Here is a 15,256-nt window from a genome sequence, read left to right on the forward strand (position 1 = left end):
GTCAGCGTGATGCTCATGCCAATGTGCAGCTGGCCGCCTGGCACAGACCTGCTTACTGGAGGGAGGGCAACACGTGGGAGACATGGAAAGGAGGGAAGATGGAGTTGTTAGAGAAAAAGACAGGGTGAGGGAGAGAGAAACAGAGAGAATCTGTCACCATCTGTCAGAGAGGCTGTCACCTTGATATGTCATCACTGGCTGTCAATCTAGGTGTCACTGATGCAGAGACTAGGGGAAGCTCTGGAGAGTTGGTGAGAGGGAAAGGGAGAAAGAGGGAGAGAGAGAATTGTAATGTATTAAATCAGCATTACACTGGTAGAGTTTGCTGCAAAGATGCTAACTTTACTGTATACATTGTGTGTATGTACCGTATGTGGGCTCTTGCGTATGGGTTATTTTTACCTCTGTGTTGAGGCTGACAACATCTCAGCAGCAGGCCTGAACAAGGGACTCTACACCGTGACAGCCCTCTCTGTGGGACTGTCATAAGCTCTCTGTGTGTGTGTGTGTGTGTGTGTGTGTGTGTGTGTGTGTGTGTGTGTGTGTGCTGCAGTGTGTATCTCTACCCCCCTTAAGGCTGTCCTTTGAGCAGGTGTGAGGTATCTACCCTTAATCACTGGTACCCCGGCCAGCTGCACTCTTTCAGTGCCTCCCCTCTCTTTTTCCCCCTCCCTCTCTCCTCCCACTCCTCTCCTCCCCCCTCCGATCCTCCCTTTCAGTCCCTCCTGTCTTCACGGCCTGACTGACATTCAAATTCTGTGCACATTGCAGAATTAATTCAACTTCTTAACTTGCTACCAGCTCTCTTTTCCCCTCTTTCTCTCTCTCTCTCTCTCTCTCTCTCTCTCTCTCTCTCTCTCTCTCTCTCTCTCTCTCTCTCTCTCTCTCTCTCTCTCTCTCTCTCTCTCTCTCTCTCTCTCTCTCTCTCTCATCCCTCTTCATCTCCTCCCTTCCCCAGGCTCTTCTCCTTTATTTGCTCTCCATCCATCACCCTTCAGGCTTTTCCCTGCACACAGCTTTCCCCTCCCTTTACTCCTTTAGATTTTTCTTCCTCCCTTCTGCTTCTTTATTTTCTCTCCCTCTCTCCCTCTCTCTTTCTCTTCCTCTCTCCCTCTGTCCCTCGCTCTCTCTCTCTCTCTCTCTCTCTCTCTCTCTCTCTCTCTCTCTCTCTCTATCTCTCTCTGTGTGTGTGTTGTACACAGAGAGGCCCTTGGTTGGCATGGCACCCTGGCATTGTCACCCAGGCCTCTCTACCCATCATGGTGCCCCATGCCCAATATGGCCCTGGACGTTATTTACAGTACCCCTGTTCCTCTCATCCATCTCCTCTACCTGTCTCCCCTATCCTCAGTTCTCTCTCTCTCTCTCTCTCTCCCTCTAAGATAAAATACCACACATTGAGTTTTGACTGGGTGGTTCCTGCTATTTCTTCTTCTTTCTCTCGTTTCCTTGTCTGTTACACAAAAACCTTTTCACACACACACACACACACGTCTCAAAAGTCTGCAATGGCCTCCTTCCCTCACATCCTCCTCGTTCTCCATCTCAATAGTCCAGAGTGTCTTCCTCTCGTCTTTGAGACACGGATCGATTGATCTGTCAACTGATCCTGTCAGTGTTGTGTAAAGGCTTGGGGTCAGAGGTCAAATGTCACAGCTTGGGGTCAGTGGTGGTGGCCCCTCACTGTCCCGACGGCTGACTTCCTCAAGTCCCACTTCTCCGTTCATGTCTTCTACGTGTCCTCTTCACGTCCTGGACGCAGTCCCCCCATTGAGATTATATCTCCCGCCCCGACACTTCATCTGGGATCAATTACATCAGGCAGGCACGCACAGCCGAGCGCCTATTTTCACGTTTGCCTATATTTGGCGTAATGATAGGCTCTCGACTCGCCAGGCCTTTGTTCTGGTGTTGTGTATTTGCTTCTTTATTTGGCCTGGTTTTTGAGGGGCACATCTGTCAGCCTGGTATTTTTGCCCTCTTGTTTTCCAACCCTGTCGCCGTTCCTCATCCGCCTCTGAAGTCGCCTCTGAAGTCGCCTCGCTTAATTAAAACGTTGGGCTGACGATCGTGAACGTGGCCGCAAGGACGGCCCCCGGGGCATGCTGGGTAACGGCGGTTGGCGCTGAACGTAACAAACAAATCTCTTCCACCTCTCACACCCATCTGCTCTCTTCAACCCTTGCACTCTTTCCTTCTTTCTTCCCTTCCTTATACACTTCCTTCCCTCCTTTGTCATTCTGCCCATGGCTCAAGGTCCTGGTAATCAATTCATTAGGATCCACTACTAGAATAAGGGCTTAACCTCTCCCTCACTGGCTTAGACACACACAAACACACATTCTGCCACTTTGTACTTCCGAAAAAATCCATCATATCGGTTGTTGTCTGGTCACACTCCCTATTTCTTAGGCTGAGCTGTTAAGCCCGCTAAGGCCTTCTTAAACGCTCCCCGCACCCTGGAGCAGCCTTTGTAGACTCCTTTGAGGGCCTCCGACGCATCGCTCTGCTCTCGACTGTAATGTCTTAAGTCAAGGGGTCCTCTGCTGTGGACTGGGACAGCTATCTTATCTAGTGCACACACCAATAGGAGCACTCACAGATATGAATATGAATACACACTGGACACACTGTCGCATGCACGTCACACTAAAGTGAATACTCTAACTGATTTTTTAAAAATGAACACATGAACATTTATACACACATCCAGTATACACACACAATAACAGAGATATAAGTAGTCATCAAAACAACAACCAGGTAGGGCTACACACACACACTCTCTCTCTCACTCACACACACACACACACACTCCCAGGAGATTAGATCTGATGATCCACAGTGTGGGAATGTGTTTTCAGCAGAGCTGAAGAGGATACGCTCAGCACAAACACACTGTCCCTTCACAAGGAATAAAAGATGATCTTGTCTTTTTAGTGTGGTGCCGTGTGGGCTGGGGTCTGGGGTGGTTGGGTCCTGGGGGTTCCTGGGGTGGCTGGGTCCTGGGGGTCCTGGGGTGGCTGGGGTCTGGGGTGGCTGGGTCCTGGGGGTCCTGGGGTGGCTGGGTCCTGGGGTGGCTGGGTCCTGGGGTGGCTGGGTCCTGGGGTGGCTGGGTCCTGGGGGTCCTGGGGTGGCTGGGTCCTGGGGGTCCTGGGGTGGCTGGGTCCTGGGGAGGCTGGGTCCTGGGGAGGCTGGGTCCTGGGGAGGCTGGGTCCTGGGGTGGCTGGGTCCTGGGGTGGCTGGGTCCTGGGGGTCCTGGGGTGGCTGGGTCCTGGGGTGGCTGGGTCCTGGGGTGGCTGGGTCCTGGGGGTCCTGGGGTGGCTGGGTCCTGGGGTGGCTGGGTCCTGGGGGTCCTGGGGTGGCTGGGTCCTGGGGTGGCTGGGTCCTGGGGGTCCTGGGGTGGCTGGGTCCTGGGGAGGCTGGGTCCCGGGGGGTCTGGGGTGGCTGGGTCCTGGGGGTCCTGGGGTGGCTGGGTCCTGGGGGGTCTGGCCCCCCCAGTAGTGTGAAAGCCTCTGTTTAGACTGGGGTTTGGAGCCCCCTGTCTTACGCCATCGTCACCTGACACCTGTCAATCACCTGCCTACCCTGCCCTGGCACCACATACACGGACGCTGGCTGCAGGGGTGTCGTCATGACAACGCCCTTCTCAGGTTACCGAGGGAACGTGCGGGCATCTGGGAAAGATAAGTCAATGTTTTTTTTTTAGGAAAGATTCTCAGTGTATCAATTACAGCTACAATGATGTTGAACTTGGGGAAAGCTTGCAACTGCAATGTCCTGGTACTCTATTGGAACACTGTCAACAACACCTTGCACCTGAAGTCTAATATGCGATGGCCTCTCCATCATGGTTGGGGCTGGGCATTCATTTTCTACGGGCTTTATCTGAAAATACGCCATATCTCTGCTGGTGAAACGATTTGTTAGGAGTTAGGAGAACATGAACAACAGAAGTGTTGCTGTGTAAGTAGGGTCCAGATTTCTTTCTCCCACTCCATCACTCCACTCCCACCTGACACAGCCAGCGCAGTTATGGTAAGTCTCCCACAACCACATACAGTAGACGCATACAGGACAGTAGACGTGGTGTAGAGACAGGCGGTAGATACAAAAAAACTGTCTATAAATGTTGTAGATACAGTAGATGTGTACAGTAGATGGCCTACGTAGAGAAAATGTATAGAGTGTAGTAGATCAGCAATTGAAAGACCAATAAAAAATAAAATACGAAAAATAAATATCAAAATATTTATGCTGTTAAATTATTAGAAAAATTCATACTAATTTTAAAATGATATTTTGCCTTTAATTCATGACCGAACCGCTAATAGTTAAGCTTGGAACATTGTCGGTAGCTCAACTGACATTTCCGCTTGCCTACATGTCGACAACGTCCGGTAGTTAGCAGTTACGTTCTCGCTCACAAAATGCGTTTTTTTACAAGGAGTTCGGATTATCTTCCAGAAATTACAATTAGCGATTAACATGGGATTTTATGTTGCTGCCATTCAAGCAAGATGGAAAAGGGGTTCAAATTGTACGTTTTCAAGCTTCATCGACAATTATGAAGGGAAGGTTTAGGCTAACTCACACTAGCTAGCTAACAATTTTTTGCTACATTAGCTATAATGTACTAAATTATCTGATTGTCAGTTTGCTTGCTAGTCGTTAATGTTAACACATTAATAATTGGTCTGTCATATTTGTTACCAAAGGATAATGTAATGTAACCTGTTGTTTTTAACAGCAATCTGGAAAGAGATCTCCGTGAGGGCAAACTTTTTTTTATCGCTCATGAAAAAAAGCTGCTATTAGCTATTGATTGCTATTGCTAAGTTGCAATTATCTGTTGAGTGGTATTGCTAAACTGCTATTAGCTATTGATAGTAGCTACTTAACAACCTGTTCTTGTTATTGAAAGTCACGTTTATAACTTCACCAACCTGGCCTATTTTTTCACGGAAATAATTATCACTGTCCTGTGCATAGCCAATGTAGCAGTTTTCTATTTAACGTTGTGGTATATGAAACTATAGGAATGGTTGTAGTTATGCAGGAACACATCTCTTTCGAATGTTTAAATGTTGGCGTGAACGGTTTGTCTCCTGTGGTGTTGTTAAACGTGTGACAAGCGCAAATTAAGTGAACGGATGTGGTGGGCGGCCGCTAAAATATTTGACCTATGGAGGTGGGCGGCGAAGTGGAGAAAGGTTGGGAATGGCTGGAGTAGATCAAATAGATGCAAACAGTAGAAACTGTAGATGCGTCGGCTTTTGCTGCATGAGTCTCTGTAACTCTAGTCTTCCTTCCATTTCTACGCTACATTTTACTCTTACTGGATGAAGAGGGTTTATTGAACAGATTTAATTTGAATAAAGTTAACAAAAACACTCACTCAAAAAATGAATTAAGAGTTTTTCTGTCCCAAGATTTCTCTCCCTTTTTTCTCTTTTGCTCTCTTTGTTTTTATTTCTCCCCTCATCTCTTTTCCATCTCCTTCGCACTTCTGTATCTTTGTCACCCCTCTGTCTCTCCCTTTTTCTCTTCTTTCATCTCATGCTCACTCATTGCCATCTCACTTTCCCCCTGTTGACAATCTTTAAAACTCACACATACATTCTCACACACACACACACACACACACATCTGCAGTCACCTTTGATGCCATTGTCAGACCATGGCATGAGCAGGTTTACAGTCCACACTTGGCAGCCATTAATAATATATTAACAAGTGTGTGTGTGTGTGTCTTCAAACCAGTGGTACTGTAGGCGTGTTTGTGTACACTGTACAGGATGTTAATTGTGGTTATACCTAAGTCCTAGCTTCCAGGGTTTGCATAACATCTCACTCTACCTTGGTGTTCTCAGTGTTGGCTAAATAACTCATGTCCCCAGGACATGGGGGCCCTTCACAGGACCAGACATCCGATCTGGGATTCTAGGAAACAATCAGCTATTCTGAGTGTGTGTGTATGTGAGATGTTTTGCTATGGTGTGCCCTGAGCAGTTTGTCTTCTTGCGTACATGTGTGCTCTAGAGAGACATACTATACACCCTAAAACACACAGATAAAGTCAACTGTCTTTAACCGAGTTCACCTCAAGTCCCGGAGCGACGGCCAGTAACCACTGGCAGGCCCTGCTGATTGGCTGTTGTGGTTGTACTGATCACACTGGGCCCAGCCAGCAGGAAGTCCTTAGTGTTTCATTTTCCTGTCAGCCACCCAGATGAATGTTGGAAATGGGGCTTGTGTCTGGATGACCGCTGGACAGCTTCCTGTCTACATGGGGGATACTTCCTGTTTCCCTGGACTGCGAGATCTGCTGACCGAGCATCTTGGCGGAGGGTGGAGAGCGTGTGTGCGCTTGTTTTTATTGGCCACGAGGTGGATGTGTATGAGTGTGTGCATTGACTGATAGCACTCTGACTTATGCTTCCTAGTTCTATCTGTGTGTGTTTGTGTGAGAAAGAGAGCGAGAGAGAGAGAGAGTGTTTTAGAGGGCGGTGGTCCAGGTCCCTGGCAGCACACTGACCCTCCTCTGTGACCCCTGACCTCTGACCTACAGACAGGGAGGGGGCCTGGCTTGGTCGGTCCTGGCCCGGCCCAGGAGGTCACCTCAGAGAAGAAGAATAACACAAATACATGAGCATCAGCATAACTGTCCTGGCTGGCTGGCTGGCAAAGTCACAAAGCCTTGATGCTTTTTTGCAACTAATTTCTTCTCTCTCAGTATTTGTTTGTGAGTGTCACTACAGGCTATTATGCGTAAGTATGAACAATAAAGAATACCCAGTGAATGCAAATACTGTATGCACATGTGTGTCATGTCCACATCTCCTAGCTGTGCAGGCGTGTGGAACGTTGTGTACTTCCCTGACTGTGTGTGTGTGTGTGTTCCAGATGTATGGGCGCTACACCCAGGAGCTGGGGGTGTACGCCAAGGAGGAGGCGGCTCGCCTGCGGGAGGAGGCGGGGCTACGGCGGGGCATCAGCGAACGCTCGCGCTCCCTGGAGCTGCTGGAGTACAACAAGGGACGCTGTGCCAAGTGTCGCAGTGAGTAGCCCCCATACACCTGGAACACACACACACACAGCCCTCATACACCTGGAACACACACACACAGCCCTCATACACCTGGAACACACACACACAGCCCTCATACACCTGGAACACACACACACAGCCCTCATACACCTGGAACACACACACACACACACACACACAGCCCCCATACACCTGGAACACACAGACACAGCCCCCATACACCTGGAACACACACACACACACAGCCCTCTTACACCTGGAACACACACACACACAGCCCTCATACACCTGGAACACACACACACACACAGCCCTCATACACCTGGAACACACACACACACACAGCCCCCATACACCTGGAACACACACACACACAGCCCTCATACACCTGGAACACACACACACAGCCCTCATACACCTGGAACACACACACACAGCCCCCATACACCTGGAACACACACACACACACAGCCCTCATACACCTGGAACACACACACACACACACAGCCCCCATACACCTGGAACACACACACACACACACAGCCCCCATACACCTGGAACACACACACACACAGCCCTCATACACCTGGAACACACACACACAGCCCTCATACACCTGGAACACACACACACAGCCCCCATACACCTGGAACACACACACACACACAGCCCTCATACACCTGGAACACACACACACACACACACACAGCCCTCATACACCTGGAACACACACACACACACAGCCCCCATATACCTGGAACACACACACACACAGCCCTCATACACCTGGAACACACACACACACAGCCCTCATACACCTGGAACACACACAAACAGCCCCCATACACCTGGAACACACACACACAGCCCTCATACACCTGGAACACACACACACACACAGCCCTCATACACCTGGAACACACACACACACACAGCCCCCATATACCTGGAACACACACACACACACACAGCCCCCTCAACACTGTCCCTACCTCAACGCTGACCTAATGACCTACCTCAACGCTGATCTACATTTACATTTAGTCAAGCTTTTTTGACAAGAATTTGCACCCAAAAAACCCAATATCAAGTGAAAACTGGTTTTACAAAATAATGTCAATTAATTAAAAATATATAAGGTAAAGTAGATGATTGCATAAATATTCACCCCCTTCAGGTTAGTATTTAGTAGATGCACCTTTGGCTGCAATCACAGCACTGAGTATGTGGAAATGTCTCAATCAGCAAATTCTTGTCAAAAAAGCCAAATTCTATGGACCATGATTTAATGTATAAAAGCAACAAAAGGGGAATAGTTTCAAGGGGGGTCAATACTTTTTATAGGCATCGTACCTGTCCTGAACATCACTTTCAACAGTACCTCAACTCTAGGCATTATGTGTCCTGAACACCACCTTCAACACTACCTGAACTCTAGGCATTATGTGTCCTGAACACCACCTTCAACACTACCTGAACTCTAGGCATTATGTGTCCTGAACACCACCTTCAACACTACCTGAACTCTAGGCATTATGTGTCCTGAACACCACCTTCAACACTACCTGAACTCTAGGCATTATGTGTCCTGAACACCACCTTCAACACTACCTGAACTCTAGGCACTCATCAGTACCTTGATGAGTACCTGGGGCTTCTTGGCATCCACTCGTGTTGATGGTGACAATACTGATAAGTAGTGTTTGCATGTGGGAGAGGGAGAACAAATGACGTTCAGGACACCAGCTCCACATACCAGACAAGATTAACACAGGCACGTACACACACAAACACACACACACACACACCAGAATAGGTGTTCTTCTCACCTCAGATGCAGGAGAGAAAGATTTCACGTGGTATTAAACAATCAGCTAGATTTGTTTTGTGTGTGGTGGGGGGGGGGGGGAAGAGAGTATGTATGGGTACTTGAACCAGTATAGATTGATGATTTAGTGATGGAGTGATTAATGAATGGTATTTCTGTGAATGTTCAGCCTTGGCTATGGAGCCCAGGCCTGTTGGAGCTCTATTCAGTATGAGGAGAGCGCCCTCTACTGTCCACAGACAGTCCTTACAACCCCTGCTTCACACTGGGTGCAGGTGTTGTCTAAGCTGGCTTAGTGTGGGTTAGTCTTCATCTGATTGTGATGCAGTATGGTGATGCCCTGAATATCAGAGTGACTGACTAGCTAAGTTGGAGTGGCGTGTGTGTGTGTGTGTGTGTGTGTATGCTTGTGTGTGTGTTCCTGCTTCCGGGCCTTACATGGTCCTTACAGCCGGCCCTTACAGCCGGCCACGGCCGAGACCAAACACAGACGCCTGCCTTGTGTCTTCCAATGACAATGAGGGGCACCTAGACAGGCGCGAGGCCAAGAGCACTCACACATACGCACACCAAAACACAGACAAACACACCCAAAGACACACACTGTGCACCGAATAACACTTGACACACTCACCAAAACACTGACAAGCACACACACACACACACACAGAGCGATTAACACTAACACTCACACACTGCTCGGCGAATAACACACACACACACATCCCAGAAAACTGACACACACACAGTCTGTGGCTGTGACCCCACCTGCAGAGGGAGGTACAGTGGCGTAGTTTGTCAGTGTGTGTTAGCGTCACATGACACTCCTCTACCCAGCGCAGCAAATGACACCTCTGCCTGCCTCGGTGCATTCCTCTCCGGTTCTGATTGCTCAGTCTCTGTTTTCTCCTTCTGCTTTTCCACGCTTATGCAAACCCACAGGCACACACGCACACAGGCACACACACACTTTGATGCTGGTCGGTATACAGCCTTTTTTCAACTGTGGCACTTTTCTCTCCTCTCTCTATTACACACTCTCTCTCTGTCTCTCTCTCTCTCCCTCTGGCACCCATGCATCGTTGTCTATCGAGTATCTGTTTCTCATTCATTTCCCAGAGTGTTTAATGAAGCAGAAAGGAGCAGCGACATATTTCTCCCACCATATCAGCCAAGCACATGCCCAAGGCTCGTGTAGGCAGGCCTTCAAGCTGACAGTGTGTGTGTGTGTGCCTGTGTGCGTGTGTGTGTGTGCGTGTGTGTGTGTGTTTGCGCATGTGCTTCATTGTGTTTGTGTTTCAGAGAAAATATGGCCATGTCTACATAACATATCCACTTTACCTGCCAGGCATTCTGGTCCCAGTCTTAATGGTTACAGGGAGTTACCGTGGCAGCAACTGTAACTATGAAAACACTCAGCTGGAACAAATACCAATTCTGCACTCAGGTTGTACACCTCAACTGTAGAACTCTTTTCTAACTCTCCCACTAAACACTACCCGTTGTTCAATTTCAGGATTTCCAATGATTTATTATCAGTATTTAAATAATTAGGACATTTAGAAACGCATACAAATAGTTTTCTTCAAATCGTGAAGCAGCATTGGGACCATACTTACACAGTAACTGCTGAACAGAAGCTCTTGGTGTTGCCTCAGTTGGCCAGCGGGTGGAGCTGTTGAAGCACAGATCTTGCAGAGGGAAGGAGGGAAAAGGAGAAAGTGAGAGGAGGATGAAGATGAGGAGGAGGAAGATGAGGAGGGGGAGGATGTGGAGGATGAAGAAGAACAGGAAGAGGTACACCGGTAGAAAGTAGAGGAGGACTGGAGAGAGTGACGCTGATACCATCCAGTGTTACCGCGACAGTGTTTCTGTGGTGTTGCGTTACCGGGGTTACTGGGGTGAAATTGCAACATCAGAACTGCGATCACGGTCGTTTGGGTAACTTCGGTTAGCAAGGCTGCCAAGGTGAGGCTTCAGCTTGGCGAGCTAACACAACACATTTGTGTGACGGACAAGGTGTGTGTGTGTAAGTGTGTAATGAACTCTGATAAAAGAGCTCAGCCATGACAAGAGTCCCCTGCCCTTGCAGACACACACTTGCACTTACACACACGCACACACACACACACACACTTGCACTTACACACGCGCACACACACACACACTCGAACGTCCTGTGCCCTCGCTCAACCTCTTATACCACAATTACGAGAGATTCCTCGCAATATGAGGAATGATTTAGCCAAGTCAGTACATTTTAACCTACACACACATACACACACACATACTGTCTGATGGCTGAGTGGGATATCGAAGATGTGGAGTCTCTTATGGGAGTTTTAGAGGGGGGGGGGGTAGTGCTGCTACTGCAGGACTCTCTGTGGGTTCTGGGGGGGGGTGGGGGTGTTGACAGATGTTCTCATGAGCTATGTCACTCACTCATGCCTCTGTGATGTCAGATTGAGGGACAGTTACACCAGATGGGAATGCACACACACACACACACACACACACACCATCTGCAGCTGTTTGACCAGGAGGCAATAAAAACTGTTCAGCTACTTGGATCCTGTCTTCACTTTTCTATACGTGGAGTCGATCTCTTTCTCTCTCCTTCCTGTTTCAGTTTGTCTCTCTTTATATGTTTCTCTGTCTCTATTCTTCCTACCTTTCTTTCTCCTTCCTATTTCTACATCTCTCTCTTGTTCTCTCTCTCCTTCTCTCCCTCTTGATATATTCATAGATGTACACCTGTTTCTCTGTCCGTGCTAGAGGGCCAGTATGGCGTTTAATTGGTTCCAAGAAGTGGTGACACCCACACACACACACACACGCACACAACCACACGTTCTCACACACGCACAGACGAAACACACACATTCACACACTCATTTTCCCCGCAACAGGTGTGATGTCAGTGGGAGAGAGGCATGGCGCCACACGTCACCATGGAGACCGGCTGGTGCCCGCTCTCCTCCCCCTCTCTCTCTCCGTCCTCCATCCCTCGCTTTCCTCTCCTCCCTCTACCTTGACTCTCTCCTCCCATCCGCTCCCCTCCTCCGGCCCCCTCATTCCCCAAGGGCGGGGGGCGGGGGCGGGGGGGGCCACAGGGAGGAGTGTCTGATAGGCCAGGTGGGAGATGGACAGGGGGTTGTCATGGGAACAGGATCCCCGGCCCCCCTCGCGTCAACAGACGACACGCGTCTGCTGCTGCTGTCACTTCTCATAGCGCGGGGCTCATTGCCATGCCAACGGCAGATTGTATATGTCCGCTCCTGTTCTCTCCCTCCTCCAGCAAAAGCCCGGAAGACGATAAACCCTGGCGTCTCTCTCTCTGTCTGTCTCTCTCTCTGTCTCTCTCTGTCTCTCTCTCTCTCTCTCTCTCTTCCCTTCTCCCTTTTCTGTCTTTCTTTCTTTTCTCTCTCTTTTTTTGTTCTTTCTTCCTTGGTACTTTGCGTTTCCTCTTTAGTATCCTTGCTAGCTTATTCCCCACTCAGGTCTGCTTTCTTGTCCTGCAGTCATGGTAACCTTGCTCAACCATTCGGATACAGAAAGTCAAAGGTAGAAATAGAATTGTGTGTGTGTGTGTGTGTGTTGGTGTGCAAGCGTGTGGAAGGTCGATGGAGCTCTAATGCGTTTTGACATGTCCCCTAGGTTAAAGAAAACTCTGTATTCTAAAGAGTTGAATTTTCTTTCTTTTTTTACAGCAATACGGCATCCAATACAGATGTAAAACATTCCATCAAATAAAATACGGCAGCCACCAAATCCTTGAACCCAGATTAGTTAGCTAGAGAGAGAATAAGGGTTTTTGAGAGAGACCAACAGAGATGGAAAGGAAGAGAAGGCAGAGGTGGAGGGATTGCAAACCACTTTCGATGCAATGTCATTCCACACAGGCAGATGTCTGTGGTCGCCTAATCTGTTTGTTTGTTGTCCTGTCCACAAAGCCTGTGGAATTGATTGGACAAGAGAGCATGGTGACAAGGAACGTAGTGGTGTGTTTGTGTGTTTCAGAGACAGAGCAAAGAGAGAGAGAGAGGACGCAGAGAGAGAGAGGACGCAGAGAGAGAGAGGACGCAGAGAGAGAGAGGACGCAGAGAGAGAGAGGACGCAGAGAGAGAGAGGACGCAGAGAGAGAGAGGACGCAGAGAGAGAGAGGACGCAGAGAGAGAGAGGACGCAGAGAGAGAGAAGACGCAGAGAGAGAGAGGACGCAGAGAGAGAGAGGACGCAGAGAGAGACAGAGAGAGAGACAGATAGAGACAGAGAGAGACAGAGAGGGAGACAGATAGAGACAGAGGACACAGATACACAAAGAGACAGAGGATCTTTCCAGCCTCAGGTGTAGTGTTTCTAATGAAGGCTTGCAGGAAAAAGATTCACTCTTGTGTAACTCACTGACTAGCTTTCAATATTCATGCTGGCCTGAAGCTCACAAACAAACACACCTTTCATTCTTTCTTATTCTGTCTCTATTTTAAGAATTTCTTGCACACACACACACAGACCTTTACCAAAAGCTTAAAGAGGCTGTAAAGTGGAATTGAAAATTAGTTTTAAGTTCATCACACCACAGAAGAATGTGTTGTTAATTACCCATCCAAAGTGGAATGGAAAAAAAAACAGACAAGTATATTAAATTAGGTTTTGAAATCGTGAGAAAATCAGCAGTCTTCTCTGCTTGAGACGTTTAAATGTTCAAGCCAGGCCTTTGTTTTAGTTTCACTTAAATTGTAATCTGTATTTGGTGGCATGATCTCTCTCCTCTCCTTTCACTGTGTGTGGGAAAATTAAAAAAAAAAAAAAAAAAAAGTTTGTAAAGGTTCAAAAAGAATGTGGGGAATAAAAAGGTGAATAGTTTCTTTTTTGGACAGGTTGAAATAACATTTTTGAAAAAGGTGTGAAAAGCGTGACACTAAAACAGGTAGTAGTGATGGCTACTTTTTACTGGCAAGTATTTGTCAGAGCCCACACTTCTTCACTTTAACTTGAGTGTAGTCAGTACTTCAACTTTTACCAGTCTTTTTAAACATGAGTGTACTTCTACTTGTGTGGAATGCGTGTACTTTTGCCATCTCTGCAAACACACATGCAAACACGCATGTAAACACACACATTCAAAACACATATACTCACACAAAGGAGTAAACACCTACATATAAGACAGAAGAGAGAGTGTGTATCGACAGTGCAGGTGGTCAGTGTGTAGGTCTGCAAGGTTACATGCCGTTAGTGTTGGTGTTAGTGTTAGTGTGTGTTTGTCCATCAAGCTGGGGTGTATTCAAGCTGGTGTGTGTGAGAAAGTAAATAAGTTGTACTTGGTAACCAAGGAGTCGAGTTTCAACCAATCCCAAATGCAAGCTAGAGGCTTTTTGTTTTAGAAAACTCATAACCAGTCTTCAAACTTATTGATTATATATCAGAATCAAAGCCTAGGTTGAAGTTTGTGATGGCTGATGTAATCAGAAACCTAAGCTACATTAGTGCACAGTACAGTTTTTAGGGCTTTTTATCTAATAATCAATACATATTATGTGTAATCAATAGCAGTATTTTGATTAGCCTCTTTATTTCCTCCAGTCTCTCGCTCCCGTCTCTCATTCTGTCTCCCTTTCAGCACTTCGGTCTGTTTATACTCATTCCCCTCTCCCCCTCTCCTCCTCTCCACCTCTACCCCTCTCCCCCTCTCCACCTCTCCACTTTTCCTCCACCTCTCCTCCTCCTTCTCTCCTCCTCTCCTCCTCTCCACCTCTCCTCCTCTCCACCTCTCCACTTTTCCTCCTCCTCTCCACCTCTCCTCCGCTCCACCTCTCCACCTCTCCTCCGCTCCACCTCTCCACTTTCCCTCCTCCTCTCCACCTCTCCCCCTCTCCTCCTCTCCCCCTCTCCTTTCTGTCTGTGATCCATCAACACACACACACCTCCTCCCTTTCCACCTTCCATCTCTCATTTTCTCCCCCGCGGGATGTGATCTGCTCATTGCTTCGGAGGGAGGGAGGGAGGGAGGGAGGGAGGGAGGGAGGGAGGGAGGGAGGGAGGGAGGGAGGGAGGGAGGGAGGGAGGGAGGGAGGGAGGGAGGGAGGGAGGGAGGGAGGGAGGGAGGGAGGGAAAGCAGAGCAACATGTTGTTTGCTGACGGTACTCAGAATATGCATTATTCTGTTTCATTCTCGCTCTCTCTCTCCCCTCTCTCTCTCGTTCCTCCATTCCCATATCCTGCTCCTGAGTTATTACACTGTAATCACCTGAGAACTTCACTCCCAGACACACATGGGTCTTGATCTTCTGTGCTGTGGTTTTCAGTCTGTACCCTGCCAGGTGACAGAATCAGGAAGTGTAGACCACTAATAAGGAAATCCTGTTGTTGTTGTTG

General features: G+C 48.3%; 1 protein-coding gene across 1 annotated transcript in view; it reads left to right on the plus strand.

The window, feature by feature from the left end:
• Nucleotides 1–15,256, plus strand: part of clcn2c (chloride channel 2c) — a 76,206-nt gene that overhangs the window by 18,519 nt on the left and 42,431 nt on the right. Inside the window, exon 2 of the mRNA XM_084674352.1 lies at nucleotides 6,907–7,060. Within this exon, the coding sequence (XP_084530478.1) occupies nucleotides 6,907–7,060 (154 nt within the window). The remainder of the gene's footprint in view (nucleotides 1–6,906; nucleotides 7,061–15,256) is intronic.

The sequence above is a fragment of the Hypomesus nipponensis genome, chromosome 15, assembly GCF_054491055.1.
Source record: "Hypomesus nipponensis isolate SF chromosome 15, ASM5449105v1, whole genome shotgun sequence".
Taxonomy (NCBI): domain Eukaryota; kingdom Metazoa; phylum Chordata; class Actinopteri; order Osmeriformes; family Osmeridae; genus Hypomesus; species Hypomesus nipponensis.